General features: G+C 39.4%; 1 protein-coding gene and 1 non-coding gene across 4 annotated transcripts in view; both read left to right on the top strand.

The window, feature by feature from the left end:
• LOC113665981 (uncharacterized) overlaps positions 1-14,759 on the top strand; it is a 62,922-nt gene extending 48,163 nt beyond the window's left edge. For 2 of the 3 annotated variants that reach the window (XM_089182646.1, XM_089182643.1), the window contains 9 exons: positions 9,267-9,383; positions 9,558-9,674; positions 9,850-9,966; positions 10,141-10,257; positions 10,432-10,548; positions 10,694-10,819; positions 11,419-11,824; positions 12,535-12,714; positions 13,780-14,759. In XM_089182646.1, the coding sequence (XP_089038772.1) occupies positions 9,267-9,383; positions 9,558-9,674; positions 9,850-9,966; positions 10,141-10,257; positions 10,432-10,548; positions 10,694-10,819; positions 11,419-11,824; positions 12,535-12,714; positions 13,780-14,119 (1,637 nt within the window). In that variant the 3' untranslated portion in view covers positions 14,120-14,759. The remainder of the gene's footprint in view (positions 1-9,266; positions 9,384-9,557; positions 9,675-9,849; positions 9,967-10,140; positions 10,258-10,431; positions 10,549-10,693; positions 10,820-11,418; positions 11,825-12,534; positions 12,715-13,779) is intronic. The other variant, XM_089182645.1, reaches the window with a different exon arrangement.
• A 59-nt stretch (positions 14,760-14,818) lies between these two features.
• Trnat-ugu (transfer RNA threonine (anticodon UGU)) lies at positions 14,819-14,891 on the top strand. The gene has a single exon. It is a non-coding gene; the product is annotated as a tRNA-Thr (tRNA).
• Positions 14,892-16,745: the final 1,854 nt, after the last annotated feature.

Raw genomic sequence — 16,745 nt, 5'->3', positions numbered from 1 at the left:
GAATGCCAAGGAAGACAATACATTTCTGATTCATAGAGAGCACTCCTTAGTTCTCAATGTTATCGGCGGAGGGCATGGTAAAAAATATGGAAGAATGTGCACTCCAATTTTGAAACAATACAGTAACTTGTCATCTTTTTTTACTTGAAATGTTGAATTTATTAGGGTTCGCTTTGAATTGATAATGATAGTAGACTTTTTTCTTTCTTTCTTCAGTCCCCTGTCACCCTTCCATCCACCATCCCTCCAACTCTAACTTCCCTTCACCTGCACGTCCTCTATAACCTCAAGAAAGTTTAATTCTAAATGACTTATTAGTCAAATATTTTTATTTTCTGTGAGGAAAAAAAGAAACGGTTTTTCAATTGGCAGCTATGGCGTAAGTCTCAAGCAATAGAATGTTCTGCTTGACCCGGAAAATTCGGTTCAGTGACGTCTTGATCCGCTGTTGATCAACATGTTTATATATATATGCTGGATATTTCTATCGCGTAGTAAGAGAGCTTCGTTTCGTTCCGCAAACTTGGCCCTCAAAATGTTTGTCAGCCAATAAACACTGAAGTTTTCCAAATGGCTTCGGGGATAATAAAGTTATTAAAAGGCCCTTGCAGAAGCGCTCTTGGACTGATAGCTAATTAACATAGTAAAAAGATAATAAAGTGCGCAAGCCATTAACTGTACTTATAACTAAGCGTTCTCTGACGCGACTTATCTTGATTCTATAACATTTTGTGTTTCATTAAATACAAAAGATTAACGATTAGCTAAGTTATTTGAACGTAGGTGCTAAAATGAAAATTTTTTGCCAGTTCTGAACGAAAGAAGGTCACTGTAATTTTAGAGGTCATTAAACGCAAAACCTCGGCATAGAGTATTTAGCACCTGAGCCTTGGAAGCAAGTCTTTTCTTCCGCTTTTAAGTAATAACTATAAGAGACAGAGAGAGAGAGAGAGAGAGGTGAATAGAGGTACACAAACTTGCCGATCATCGCTGAGTTTTTTCATTGGCGGCTTGTCAATCAACAGAGGCAAATAAACGACTGTGTTTTCAGACTTCTCGATGCATCCAAATATTTGACAACTTTGAGGTCAAATATCTCCCCTTGTCAGGAAGCTACAACACTACTTTTGATTTCCCTTTATAATCCATCATTTCATCTCTGGACACCATTAAAAAAATCTTTGAGCACTACCGTGTTTTTGTCTTGGATGCCTTTTAAAATCTGCGATTGTGATAAGTTTCTCTCAACTACAACCGTCACGCAATTCTGGCTCTAGGCGGTCCCTTGACCAGAAAAACCTACATCTTTTAGCTCTTTATACGAGATAATTGATCATGAAAGCTAAAAACAACTGAAAAACTTTGAAGATTTCTTGTGGGAATGGAAAATTTCACGTTTAGAGAGATACATGTAAGCGAAAGATCGATGGGAAAATCGTAGTGTTTCTTTATTTTGTCGTTTATTACTTTGGAGATTTGCTAAAAACAGGAAATAAGGCTTTAGTACGGAACAAAACATTCATTATTCTATAATTTGATCGTTTATTAACATTATCACACTGTTCACAATGAGGAAACTGTAACAGGAGGGGAGATTTTAAAGTCACATGTCGCGTGCTTGTTGACGTACAAGTTTCCGTGTGTAACAACTTTTGCAGACCGTGAACGACGGGAAACCCTGGCTCTCTCATTTGAAAAGAAATATCAAAGCCCCATAAAATTCATTAACTGCGCCATGTTCCAGAAAAAAAGACTAGAAAATGTGTTTTCCACTTTCCACCATCAAGAAATTCCATGCAGAATTAGTATTTGTAGCGTGACTGCGTGATTGTTTATCTGTGTTTTCAAGAAAACACTTCAAGAAAGTTCTTAAACCTTCTGTTATTTTATTGTCATTTTTAGTGTGAAACTTTCCAGTTTCACACTAATTCTTGAAGATATGTATTTTTTTTGCCATGGAAAGCAAAAGACTAGCTCAAAATGAAGACTTTCCAAGGATGTTTCGTAAAACTTCAACTACTAACTATTTATATCTATAGTTCACTGCTTAGATGGCTTTCTCTACGATGTGCACTACATAATTGCCGTAACCAGCCGATGAAATGACGATGAAACTGAACTAGTTTTAAATACTTCAGTTTTGCTCACAGACGAACAAAATAAAGGAAGCGTACGCGTTAATCCTTCATTCTTGCACGCTCTCATTGAAACGTTGGACTAACTTTTCCTCTTTATTATTCCAGTTTCTAATCATATATTTCATCAGGAAAACCATTCTATTGTATTTAAAACAAAAGACGTTTTAATCCAATGTCTATCGGGACATGAACCGTGTCAAACGCTACATTAAGGCGAACAAAGCGTGGGAGAGGTTATTGAGAATATTGACGACGAGTGTTAACAGTAAACAAGTTTGTCTGGTATTGCTGTTTACCTTTTGGCTTCAAGATGAACTTGAAACATGGAATACTGCTTTCTGTAATCTTCCTACTTTTGGCATTCTCAGCAAATGGAATTGAATTCGAAGGTAAGATGAAATAAAAGTATTGCTGATTATCATGGGCTGTGGCTAGCATGAGGTTTGGCCCAAAATTGACTTTTCTGAAGAAAAATTCCACGGAATTCGTACCTTCGGCATTCGGTGCTCGAAACTTGCCTCGTCTTGTTCTGAAGTCTGGCTCCGGCCCTGATTATTTATTTCCTCCTTGACATCTCTCAACAATGGCCTCATTGCGCCGCAGACGAAGTCTGCAAAATTACTTTCAAATTTACGAAAAATGTGCTAATATGCAAGAAATCTCGTAAAAACTTCACAAGAATACTGGTCTTCGAAAACAACACTTAATTCTCGACTGGAATCCTAGTCGAGATCAATGATAGGCTGATACCTCTTCTTTTTCATTTCCTTCGTGGCCAAAATTAGCTGTAATCTACCACTCACTCATCAAGTTTGCGCGACTTAAATGCCAAGGAAGACAATACATTTCTGATTCATAGAGAGCACTCCTAAGTTCTCAACATTGTCACCGGAGGGCATCAAAAAAAAAATATCGAAGAATGTGCACTCCAATTTTGAAACAATACAGAATTTTTTTATTTGAAATGTTAAATTTATTAGGGCTCGCGTTAAATTGATAATGATAGTAGACTTTATCTTTCTTTCTTTCTTCAGTCCCCTGTCACCCTTCCCTCCACCATCCCTCCTTCTCTAACTTCCCTTCACCTACACGTCCTCTATAACCTTAAGAAATGTTAATTTTGAATGACTCATTAGTCAAATATTTTTATTTTCTGTGAGAAACAAAAGATACGGCTTTTCAATTGGCAGCTATGGCGTAAGTCTCAAGAAATAGAATGTTCTGCTTGACCCGGAAAATTCTGTTCAGTGACGTTTTGATCCGCTTTTAATTAACATGTTTTTATATATATGCTGGATATTTCTATCGCTTAATAAGAGAGCTTCGTTTCGTTCCGCAAACTCGGTCCTCAAAATGTTTGTGAGTCAGTAAACACTAAAGTTTTCCAAATGGCTTCGGGGATAGTAAGGTTATAATGGCTAATTAATATAGTAAAAAGATAATAAAGTGCGCAAGCCATTAAAACGCAAAACGGCGGCATAGAGTATTAAGCACCTGAGCCTTGGAGCCAAGTCTTTTCTTCCGCTTTAAATAACTATGAGAGAGAGAGAGAGAGAGAGAGAGAGAGAGAGAGAGAGAGAGAGAGAGAGAGAGAGAGAGAGAGAGAGAGAGAGAGAGAGAGAGAGAGAGAGAGAGAGAGAGAGGAGAGAGAGGGAGAGAGAGAGAGGTGAATAGAGGTACAAAAACTTGCCGATCATCGCTGAGTTTTTTCAGTGATGGCTTGTCAATCAACAGAGGCAAATAAACGACCGTGTTCTCAGACTTCTCGATTCATCCAAATATTTGACAAATATTTCCCTTGCCAGGAAGCTACAACACTACTTTTGATTCCCCTTTATAATCCATCGTTTCATCTCTGCGGAAAACCATCAAAAAAATCGTTTCTCGTTTAGAGAGACGCATGTAGGCGAAAAATCGATGAGAATATCGTAGCGTTTCTTTATTCTGTCGTTTATTACTTTGGAGATTTGCTAAAAACAGGAAATAGGGCTTTAGTGCGGAACAAAACATTCATCAGTCTATAATTTGATCGTTTATTGACATCATCGCACAGTTCACAATGAGGAAACTGTAACAGGAGGGGAGATTTTAAAGTCACATGTCGCGTGCTTGTTTACGTACAAGTTGCCGTGTGTAACAACTTTTGCAGACCGTGGATGACGGGAAACCCTTGCTCTCTCATTTGAAAAGAAATATCAAAAGCTCCATAAAATTCATTAACTGCGCTATGTTTCCAGAAAAGAAGACTGGAAAATGTGTTTTCCACTTTCCACCATCAAGAAATTCCACGCAGAAGTAATATTTGTAGCGTGACTGCGTGATTGTTTATCTGTTTTTTCAAGGAAACACTTCAAGAAAGTTCTTAAATCTTCTGTTATTTTATTTGCCTATTTTTTTAACGTAATTATCGTCTGCATTTGCCATTGTTTTCGCTGAATGTCATGACCTTTGCGTGCACGTGCAAGCCAGTTGGTACACAGCTCTCTTTCGAGTTTCTTTGCTTGATGTCGAGCCCAGGTGTGTAGGTCTGGCTGAAAAGATATCTGCACGCTGCATGTTGTCCAATACAGCCAAACCGCTACGACTCGTCAAAGGCAGTTTGCGAATCGTTCTGCCAGAAGTCGATTCGTGGTTAATCGAAAATCTGATAAACTATCCCTCATTATATGGAAACGCATACCGGAAGTCAATTTGCAAGACACTTGGAAAATATTTCGCAAGTAACTGTCGAGGGTTGTTGAAAATGTTATCGAATCGACTCCACTCGACTTGAGTCGAACTACTCGTCTCAGTTTATGTCGACCCGTCATACCGGAAGTTGATTTGCAAGACACTTAGAAAATATTCCGCGAGACGAACCTCAACATCGCCAAGCTCGGGAAATAAATATAACAAACTCTCTGTTTCACAGACAAAAGCGTCGTCGCCATCCAGCCTATTCCGCTTCCCACCGACAAATTCCTCTTTATCTCCGCAGGCATACTTCTTAACAACCGATGTGAGACCAAATAAGTTTAAAAAGCTCTTTCCTACAAAATGAAGGACTGTGAAAATACGAAAAAACCAACACGATCTTCGTAAAAGCCAGCCATATTGCTGTCAGGTCGCACGTCTCCAAAGTTGTCGTTTTCAAAAAAAAAAAAAACCACGTAGAAACGAGGTAATCACATGCCGAATCCACGCGAATCGTGTCGATTCGTCAACATTGAATACTCTAATTTAACGCTTAAGTATGTATTGTCTTCTTTTGCGAATCGACCTCCGGAGAGACGGATCGACTTTACAAATGACGAGTCGTGTCGACCCGTACGAATCGTGTCGATTCGTCAACAGTTAATGCCCTTGTTTAACGCTTTAGGAAGGAAGAAGGTTAAATTTAATATTTATAATATTCTGACAATGGACTTCCGGCCGTTTCACCATTTAAGAACGTGGAAGGTTATGTTGTCATTTTCTCTTTTCATGCTACTTATTTTCACTTATTGCTCACGCCCCTTGACTTCCGGTACGTTAACACACGATTCGACTTCCGCTGTGTGGATTTGTCAACGACCGTAGACGAATCGTAGCGGTTTGGGTGTATTGAACATGTATGATTTTGCTGGAATTCTTTCGTCTGGAGTAAGAAACCAAAAGAGTAACTAAAAGATACCTTTTTTTCAGCCTGCGGCCCTCCTGGAGAGTCCATTAATGCTGCTAGTGGTCACATTTCCAGCCTCAATTTTCCCAACAACTATGACGCAAACAGGATTTGTACCTGGAATATCACCGTACCCGGTGGGAAAATCATCAAACTGACCTTCTTGAATTTTACCCTGGTAGCAGGTGAAAACGATGACTGTGCTGGAGCGGCAGCAGATAGTGCCCGAGTCTTCATCACAAACGTTGCCTCTCATGGAGGAAATCCTAATGACTTTAAGATCTGTGGTCAAAAGCTTCCCCCTCCTGTGTACTCTGAGGGAAATTTCATTCAAGTAAGATTTGAATCTCGCACCGGCCCTGTAAACAAAGGGTTCAATGCAACCTTTGAGGCGATAGATGGAGATTCACGTAAGAGCTTTAATTTTCTTCTATGGTAGTTTATTAACCGGAAGTATAGAAGTATATTGAGCATGTACCCCTATTAAACTGAGCGGGAATTTTTTCGAGTGATCATGCAAATAATAAAGTAAGCAATCTTTGAACAGCTATAGGCTGTAGAAAAAAAATGCATATAGTCAAGCCTTTTACTTCAACGCAAGCTGCTGTATTTCACAATCGTTATATTGATTAAAGTAGGAAACCGCCAACATACGGAAAAGGAGCTGTAGGCGGTATTTGAAATCATTCAGTTGACCACAGTGGATTGTAAACCTCATCAAAATTAGAACAGTCTTCGGAGAAAATGAAGCTTCGTTAAGATTTTTCATTTAGTAAATTAAGTTTTTACAGTAAATAAGATGCATTTTACTAAAGCTGGCAGTCTTTTTTCAGTGTGCCCAACAGATGTGGTCCTCGATGAAACATCAGGTTCTTTCTCCACTCCCTTTAATCCAAGAAACTATCCATTCAACCAGACATGTAGCTGGAAGATTATAGGGAAGCAAGGATACCATGTTGAGCTCTCATTACCAGACGATAATATTCAACGTTGTGGTGGCATTGCTTGCTCGTGTGATTATATGGAAGTCCAGAATAGCTTCAGTGATCAAGTGCCGCCTGGAAAACTATGTGGTACACCAAGGGATATTCCTGTCATATTTTATTCACTGCACGAAAGCCTGAGGGTGGTGTTTGTGTCCGATGACACAAGCATGGATTTTGACGGATTTGAGGCAACTTACAGACTGTTGAACTACAGTCCTCCAAGTAAGTAGAGGGAACAACTTCGTGGGATCTAAGAGTTCGCTGAGAGAAGATGTTACATGCAATAAATTCACCCATACAAGAAATGATAAGGAGCTTAGTTAATAAGAGTGGGGGCTCTCTCTGTTATCAACTCAGGGTGAATGCGAACATCTCTGATGTATAGTGTAAGCGGTAACGTACTGGGAAGCCATGTTAACCTAAAAAATAAAGGTGGTAAGTTTCCAAAGAAACTGTGGTGCTGCGTCGGTCGGAGAGTATAACAAGATAATTTGGTTTCAACAACTGAGTTGATAATGTAAATTAGTCTCCGTGATGAGTTTCAAATATTCATATTCTTGCCTTGGGGCTACGTCCTTATAAACACCATATTGGAATGTATCAGCCTAAAGAATATAGTTTTGAGCCGTTTTGGTCTGTATAGATTTTGACCATTGGTCGAATCAACAGTTATGTGATAAGCATTTTGACTAGATGTTATTTATCACCTGTTGGAGAACAGAGGCATAAATGACTTCACCATTTACAACAATTTGCTTCTTCATGGTATATGAAACAATTAGATTCCACGTTGCTGTCCGTTTGTTCAGGAAGAGATACCAGATGATGTCACACTGAGTTCATCAGTGACACTTGGCAGCGCCTCCCGTACCACTTTTTTGTTCTTACCACATTTTGACGGCATCTGTTAAAGAAACCATATATCTATCACCAATCCATGTTTATTCTGGCCTGTTCCAATCGTTCCAGTTAGTAAAACAGAGCGAAATAGCCAAGGGCACAATATTAGCGGCGTAATGAAAAAGAGAATGGGGTTTGGGTCTGGTCGGGAAATGAAGAAGTTGATTTTACAACATGACCCACCCCTCCCTCGTTTTTTCACTCCTCTGCTACTCTCGCGCTGTTCAATATGGCACTGCGTTTTATCAACTGAACGCTCGGAACAGTCTATGCTTATTCTGTCACACTCACATGCTCCTTTTTCATTGTTTGCAGTTTGTCCCAGGGAAGCAATTCCTCTCTCAGGCAGCGGGGAAATAAGCAGCACAAACTACCCAAAGAGTAACTACACTGCGTCCAGAAATTGTACCTGGAACATTACCGCGCCAGCTGACAAAATTGTAAAGTTTACGTTTACTGACTTTGTCTTAAGTGAGTGTTCAGACAGTCATTGTTCGGATTCTTGTTCTTATGTGGAGCTTTATGATGGTGGTTCAACAAGTTCGCCTTTGCTTGGGCGATTTTGTCAGGGGTCGTCTTGGAATGAAACTCATTTGTCGAGTGGAAACCAAATGTTTGTGATGTTCCATCCTGGAAAAACAGTTGATCGTGGATTTGAAGCGAAATATGAATCCACAACGACCGGTGGTGAGTACCCTGTGAAGTTTATTCTGAATATCCTCTTTTATAATCATCAAACATTTTTCTTGCGTGAGTCTGGTCTTGATGCGTTACGCAACCGACTATGCCCCAACTTGCATGTCATTTCATACTTCTATATTTTTAAGAGACAGACAGACTTTCGCCGCTCACCACGATCACGCTGAGTTACCCTCGCCTTCTTCTGAAAGAAAACGTATTTAACATTTCTCTTTCACGAGGGTGTCAATGGGGTTAACCGTTAGCCGTAAAACGGCCAAAAACTTTACACGTTAGACGTAGAAATTGACAGATTTTTTAAAAGAAGAGAAGACTTAAAATTCCATTCCCTGAAAGCTGAAACTCTCTATTGGGGCGGCGTGTCTGAGTGCTTAGGGCGCTGGACTTGTAATCTGGTGGTCTCGGACTCAAGTCCTCCGCCCTGCTACTCACTCGATTGGTTTTCGGTTGCCCCGAGTATAACTCCCACCAATGGCGTAGCTCCACTTTCTACATATAAATCCACACACAACCCACAATTCCTCTAATTGCTCCGACGAAGGACTAACGCTCGAAACGTCAGCCTTTTTACCCTTTACGGTGGCTAATTTACGTTTTCAACCCAGTTGTTAACACTAAATTACCGAGTATAACCCCTCGGCTGCGCTGAGTAAATAGCCAACTAGTCTTTTTAATTCCAGTTGGGGTCTTCAAGCACTTTATACTTGTAGTGTAACATTCACTCTGAAAAGCCCCGCGTGGACGAGCCAATAAAGTATGTGTGTATGTATGTATGTATGCGTGTATGTATTTATGTATACAGCAAACGATATGTTTCCTCGCTAATGAGAACTTTTGCAGTTTACGCCAGAAATTTATACCTTCGTCGGAGGTCTTTATCCTTTTATCACATATTTTTTTAAGGTGTAGACCCCTGTTCAGAATATCCCTGTGCCAACGATGGCACATGCGTGGATAATGAAGACAGTACCTTTACATGCATATGTCCTCCCGGTGTCACCGGTGATCGCTGCCAAGTCGGTGAGTATTTCACTTGTTCAAGTTTGAAATTCCACTTCCGAGAATCTTATTCTTTTTTGATGTGAGAATTTCGACGTAGGCAAAGTGTTTCGTCACGCATGAGAGGTTTCGTAATCTACTCCGGTATGTTTCAATTCCATTTGCTACCTTTTAACTTTCATCCTTATTTCTAAGGTTTAGACCCCTGTTCAGAATATCCCTGTGCCAACAATGGCACTTGCGTGGATAATGGGAACAATACCTTCAAATGCATATGTCCTCCCGGTGTCATCGGTGATCGCTGCCAAGTCGGTGAGTATTTCACTTGTTCAAGTTTGAAATTCCACTTCCGAGAATCTTATTCTTTTTTTGATGTGAGAATTTCGACGTAGGCAAAGTGTTTCGTCACGCATGAGAGGTTTCGTAATCTACTCCGGTATGTTTCAATTCCATTTGCTACCTTTTAACTTTTATCCTTATTTCTAAGGTTTAGACCCCTGTTCAGAATATCCCTGTGCCAACAATGGCACTTGCGTGGATAATGGGAACAATACCTTCAAATGCATATGTCCTCCCGGTGTCACTGGTGATCGCTGTCAAGTCGGTGAGTATTTCACTTGTTCAAGTTTGAAACTCCACTTCCGAGAATCTTACTCTTTTTTGATGTGAGAATTTCGACGCAGGCAAAGTGTTTCGTCACGCATGAGAGGTTTCGTAATCTACTCCGGTATCTTTCAATTCCATTTGCTACCTTTTAACTTTTATCCTTATTTCTAAGGTTTAGACCCCTGTTCAGAATATCCCTGTGCCAACAATGGCACTTGCGTGGATAATGGGAACAACGCCTTCAAATGCATATGTCCTCCCGGTGTCACTGGTGATCGCTGTCAAGTCGGTGAGTATTTCACTTGTTCAAGTTTGAAACTCCACTTCCGAGAATCTTACTCTTTTTTGATGTGAGAATTTCGACGTAGGCAAAGTGTTTCGTCACGCATGAGAGGTTTCGTAATCTACTCCGGTATGTTTCAATTCCATTTGCTGCCTTTTAACTTTTATCCTTATTTCTAAGGTTTAGACCCCTGTTCAGAATATCCCTGTGCCAACAATGGCACTTGCGTGGATCATGGGAACAATACCTTCAAATGCATATGTCCTCCCGGTGTCACTGGCGATCTCTGCCAAGTCGGTGAATATTTCACTTGTTCAAGATTGTTTGTTTGTTTTTTTTTAAGGAATATATTTTCGATAAATGGCGATTCCCGCTCATCATATTCCTTACCGATATAATGAGAAATTTTTTCTTGTGTGAATGGCTTAAATTTGTCTTTCAGATATTGATGAGTGTCGGGAGAACAAGGACCACTGTCAAGATATCTGTGAGAATACTATGGGGAGTTACTACTGCTCTTGCTCAGATCCAGAGTTAAGCGTTGCACGAGACAAGCGCCATTGTATTGGTGAGAAATAATCTAATGGAGCAATTTTCCACGTAGTTTGAATAAAAGGTTGTTAACATGTTGTTTGATTATTTGGTAGAAACAGTAAATGATGAGCACTTTACAGGATGGTCTCGAAGTAACAGTCTATGGCGATCGGCTTTCTGATCTTTAAATTTTGGTGTTCTTCTTGCCAAATACGGGTTTATCATAATTAACATCCCTGTCAGATTTTAAACGAAAGTTGTTCGTATATTTCAAAGTACAAGTTTTTCCTTCGTCTAGAGCCTTGAGCAATTGCGCAGATTACACGATTATAATATGACGGCGACGTGACTGTGAGGGAAATGGCAATAAAAATCATTTTGGGAGAGAGTGAGGGAAGTAATCAAAAATCTCGTCTTTTTTAAGCACAGAGACTATTTATCATTGGTGACCTATTTTTGAGCATTTTTGTTCTATAAATCAACTATCCTTCGCAGCTACTTAATGTCGCAGTCAGATTTTGACAATACAGGTTTCTGTTTTTGTATTCTGTATGTTGCCCTTAAGCGTTTAGCCATATTGGCATCTTACCTCTGTAGAGTCTTAAAATGAAATCTGATATTTTATTTCAACAGCCGCAGGAGTGGAAGTAGACTGTGGCCAAGACGAAATGACTATTACTCTACCCAAGTCTCTCCTCTTGGGTCTTGACCGTGAACACCTGAGACTAATAGACGCGAACTGCACAGCCACTGAAAACAAGACTCACTTTTTCCTTCAAACCGAAACTGGAAAGTGTGGTACCATTTTGAAGCATAATAAGGATTACGTTATATACAGCAACATGGTGTCCGAAATACCTATAGAAGAGAACAAGATTGTGACGCGCTTGCGCCAGGCTATGATCCCCTTCCACTGCTTTTACTCCAATTGGGGTGTGGTGTCCTCCATTGGAATCAGGCCATCAGGCACGAAGATCGTTTTTTCTTCCAGGGGATTTGGAAAGTTTACTCTCAGTTTGGATTTGTTCCGAAGTTCTCAGTAAGACAAATCTATTCAATCGTGAATATGGTCTGGGTCATTTTCTAGATATGAGGTCGAACACAAAGCCTTTCTTGAGGAAATAGTTGTATTTTGTGGGGGAAAAGATAACTTTATGTTAGAGGCACGACACTGTGTGGCTGTTGTTTTGAAAAACATGATAAGATTTGGATTCCGATGTAATGCGTTTTCGATCTTAACCTACATAATTTTTGCAATTGCGCAGTTCCTTCAAGGAAATTTGCGAGTGCTGAAAAGATTGTCGAAATTAATTTTTAGCTCCAAAAGAAGTCTATCAAATTACGATTTTCAAATTATTGCGCATAGCTTATTCAAAATTTAAAATGATACAATTACTGAAAATTTAAGGGTTGTCTTCTCTTGATTTGCCCTTATAATCACCACAAAGCCAAGATGTTAGAAAGATGCTGATGAGTGCGATCCAATTTTTCGACTGACACTTTTGAAACCAAAATGTGCTTAAAAGGATTTTAATAATGATACAAAGTGGCGACCGAGAGGACGTTTTAACACCAGAAAGGCCCATTTCGGCATTTAAATCTCCAAACATGGATTTTAGCATAAAATTATTACTAACTTTTCTGAGTTTGTACATCGCTTTTCTTCAAGAAAATTACTTGTTCATGTCGAATAGACGCAAGCCTCAAGAAGTAAGGTCTAATTGTATTTCAACTCTTTCCTTCCATCAGATTCATTGCTCCCTTCTCTCAGGATGACTTCCCTGTTGAATTCACAATCCGTGAACGAGTGTACTTTGAAACCCGTGTCGATAGCGAGGACTCAACATTGTCAATCTTAGCCCTGAACTGCTATGCTACCCCCTATCAGGACAGGAATTCTCAGCCCAGATATGATATTATTAAAGACGGGTAGGTAACTCTCATTACGTTTTTTGCTCCATGACTTAAACGAGGTGTTCAAGTTTTGCCTCAAAAAATCCATTGCCAATTGAAAGTTGAAGGCGAAGGAATAACAAATTTTTCATGTCATGAAAACTTGAGGATAAGGAGAATAACTGTTTTCTTGTAACCTCGAGGGTTTACTTCTGCAACTACTATTTTTTTAACTATGTTTTTCTTTAAAAATATTCGGTGTGTAGCCAGGCATATTAAAAAATTTTGTTAAAAAGAGAAAAAAGTTGACATTGACCAAAAAATATATTGTTCTGGGCGTTTTTGGCTACTCCTGTTGCCTTCTATAACAAAGATAAAAATGCAAAATGTCTAACGGCGTCCTGTTTGGTATATTGTTACACTTTAAAAAATTCCTTCGAGATTTAGTTTTATCACACATCGTGGACATAAATAATATACTAAGCAGGACGCCGTTAGCCATTTTGCATTTTTATCTTTGCTGAAGAAGGCAACAGTAGTAGCCAAAACGTCCAGAACAATATATTTTTTAGCCAGTATCAACATTTTTGATTCTTTTTACCAAAATGTTTTTCTTTCTTTCTTCCAAATCAACTTCAATAGTTTCGTTGAAGAGCCAAAATATTCCCCTCTCATTTTATTAAATAAAGTATTCATTGATTGATTGAAACTAATTAGAGGGCATGCATCTCTCCAATCACTCGAGCTTTTATCCCAAGAGACAGTCAAAACTACGGTGGCCTCTGACTACCATTATAAATGAAAGAAAAAAAAGTGGATATTTCTGTTTAAGTTATAACAAAGGATCCAAAGTTACCTTTGTGAACTTTGGATGCGTAGTTCTAACTTTGGATTCGTAGTTTTAAGGTTTGATTCTTAGCTACAACTTTAACACCACTATCCACTCAGTTACAAGTCACGGAACAAAACTGAACCTCACCAGTAATTAATAAATAAATACGTTAAAAGTTTGTCTAGCAAGGGTGATTCGTGAGAGTGCTTTTGATAAACTTGTAACCGACAAACTTTACAGCACTGGTCTTATTTTCTCACTTTCTGCAGGTGCTCGGTCGACAATGATGACACACTTCAATTCCATGACAGTCCCGACAGCCAGTCTCAGCGCTGGAGCCTTGAAGCCTTCCAATACGTCAGCAACCACGCGTTTGTGTTTTTCCATTGCGAGGTCCAAATCTGTGACGCCGCAGATCCTGCCTCAAGATGTGCTCAAGGCTGCGTACAGCGAAGACGACGAAGCGAGGGGGTTCTTCATGACAACCCGGGTAACAAATACGCTCTGGCTCAAGGTCCTATCGCACTGAACCGCGAGAACAGAGAGGCGGAAGCGGTTGCCTTGGATGAGAGTAAGCCCAAAGTTAATGCAGGCAAGTATTTGAAGTAAATGTTTTAAAGTATTTGGCAATGCTAACAGCAAGATGCAGAAATATCTGAACAGGTGTTCAAGACATATCTTAAGTCCAGACAAAAAAAGTACTCGGTAGATGGTTTTGACTCAGGAGCGAGAATCGACACCGCTGTAGCCTGATCGTCCAGGTGAGAGAAAGTCCGCCCTGAAAACGACAGCCGTCAGTAAAAATGGAAGACGTTTCGACAATGTGAATTGAACTGAACTTCAACTGAATTTTCCATTCACTAGGCCTTTTGTTAACAATTAAATTTGCAATTTTTCGCTTCTTTTAATGTTTAATCTGAGCATAATCGTGATTAACTATTTTTGTAACAAAATCGAAAAACATTTTTTACATGCTAAAGCTTGGACTGACGATCTTTAAGTCGTCGTTGCTTTAAAACGTCATTTTCAACGGCTTATTTTCAATCAATGCACTTTTCCCACCTTCTTGAACCCTCACTCAGTCTGATTATAGCCCCCAGTGGCTATCATCTCTCATTGGTATATCTGATTTAGGAGCTGGTTTGGTAGATTTGCCGTCCTACATGAATGATTAGTTATCTTCGGGCATCAGTAAGTTGAAGCATTTTGGTAGTCTTGAAAAATAAAAAATAAAAAATTCGCGTGCTAACAGACTCATGTCATTTATACTTTCCAATGCCATTTTCGTGAGACCGTTCATTGGTGGTCGCCTCGTTAGCTCAGTGGTTAGAGCACTGGTCTTGTAAACCAGGGGTCGAGAGTTCAAATCTCTCACGGGGCTGGGCATGATTCCTTTTATACTTCTGTCACATCAAAGTAGAGGACAAGTTTTCAATCATGATAAATTTGATGCAATTATAGTGAGGTCAAAAATGACCCTTTGATGTTTTGGGTCCAGAATTGTGTCATATCTTGCTATGAAGGCAAGGTAGTCATATCAATCATCTGAGGCCCTTGTTTGCATAGGGGTTTTTAACTTATTCCGTGGTTACGTATAATCTGAATGCGTCATGATCAAACCGTGAAAAAACAGCTGAACTTTGCAATTACTGATCAAGCAATAACATGCTCCTCTCATTACCCCCTTCGAATCTCTTTATTCACGAAATATATTTTTAAGCGTTCATTTTTAAAAATTATCCAGATTTCTTTATCGGACGACAAGAAGCTGAACGGTTCATTTACCCAAAAAGAACCTTTTAGGCTCAACTGTAAAATACCTTGCTATTTCATACATGTCTGTGGTATTGCCATCAGTGGGTATGTATACTCTAAATAATTTTTAACTGTGTGACATTAAACATGAGAGGCACCTCTCCGTAGATGAAGTTTTACATCAATCCTGTCTTGCTGAAGATTCAATGTATAAACATACAATAGCCTGCATTTGGTGTGGAAATCCCGCGCAAGTGTTCGGAGGTAGATGTCAAAGAGTTTGAATTGCCAATCAGAGCGCGCCATCAACTCTGTACACTGTTTTAGCATATACTAATTCTGATTATCATATGCAGTTTCAGATGTTCTAAGGGCTTGGCTTATAAAGGCAAGGATTCATTACAAGAAAATTTGGTTTTATCAACGTCATCGAGTTTATAACGTAAATTAGCCACCGTAAAGAGTTGATAAAGCTGACGTTTCGAACTTAAGTCCTTCATAGCCGATGGTCGGCACGAGTGTTCGTCAGAGCGAATGCTTTGAGGGGAACTTTTCAGTGATCAATGTTTTTTCTTCTGAGGTTAAAGTTGGACTGTAAATTCTGAACAATTTTTGCTTTACCCTTTCCTCCAATTATACCTCCCTCCCTTACCGTACATCCAATCACTTTTGTGTAGAGACCATTTCCTGGAGACTTAAGTAGAATATATCTTTGCCACGGCAGCTCTATATTTTATTACTCGATCAGTTCTTAATCCGGCAAAAGTAGGCTGACCGGCACAATCTTTGAATGCATTTAGTGTCATTTTTTTTTATCACAGCGTGGTGAAGCCTCCTTCCCTATAGGTTGTCGGAAAAATGACGTTCCTCTGCAAAGAGTTGGCAAATGATTTTCCTGTTGGAAGTTGCTCATACAAATACGCCTTCAGGTTCGTGTTAATGTGAGTGTAGAGGAAATCACTTGGAAGGGGTTTTAGGGTTTGTTCAAGATGATTCCATCTGAAAGTACAGGAACGAACATTTTAAAGCGATCATCCCACAAAAACGACGACACTAATTGGGGTCGTAATGCCCCCCCCCCCCCCTAATTTTTATTCTGCAAACATAATTAAAATTTAAACCATAAATTCTTGCCTCACAAGCGATAATGGTCATGCCTGACCTCAAGTGGAAACAAATCCTAGAGGCATTTCAAGGAAGGAAGAAAATATCAGTTAATCTATGGTTACTTCGGGTTTTCTTGGGAGTTGAGATATCAAGCCAATTACGACGCACAAATTTTAGCGGAAACAATGGTGGATCAAGTGAAGTTGGCTTTTAAAGTGAAACTACATGATGATTTCCTGCAAATGGTTTTGAGGAAAGAACGCCATCCAAAAAGGTTACAGTGATTTGGAAAGTAATCTGGGCAGGTAGCTCAAAATGCAGAACGATAGTTAAGGTAAGTGAAATCGTTTTGGCAAATAGCTCGTGTTTATCG

This window comes from Pocillopora damicornis, chromosome 9 (genome assembly GCF_964200805.1).
Source record: "Pocillopora damicornis chromosome 9, jaPocDami1.2, whole genome shotgun sequence".
NCBI classification, from domain to species: domain Eukaryota; kingdom Metazoa; phylum Cnidaria; class Anthozoa; order Scleractinia; family Pocilloporidae; genus Pocillopora; species Pocillopora damicornis.
Note: the sequence above shows the minus strand (reverse complement) of the source record. Positions and strands in the feature narration are given on the sequence as shown.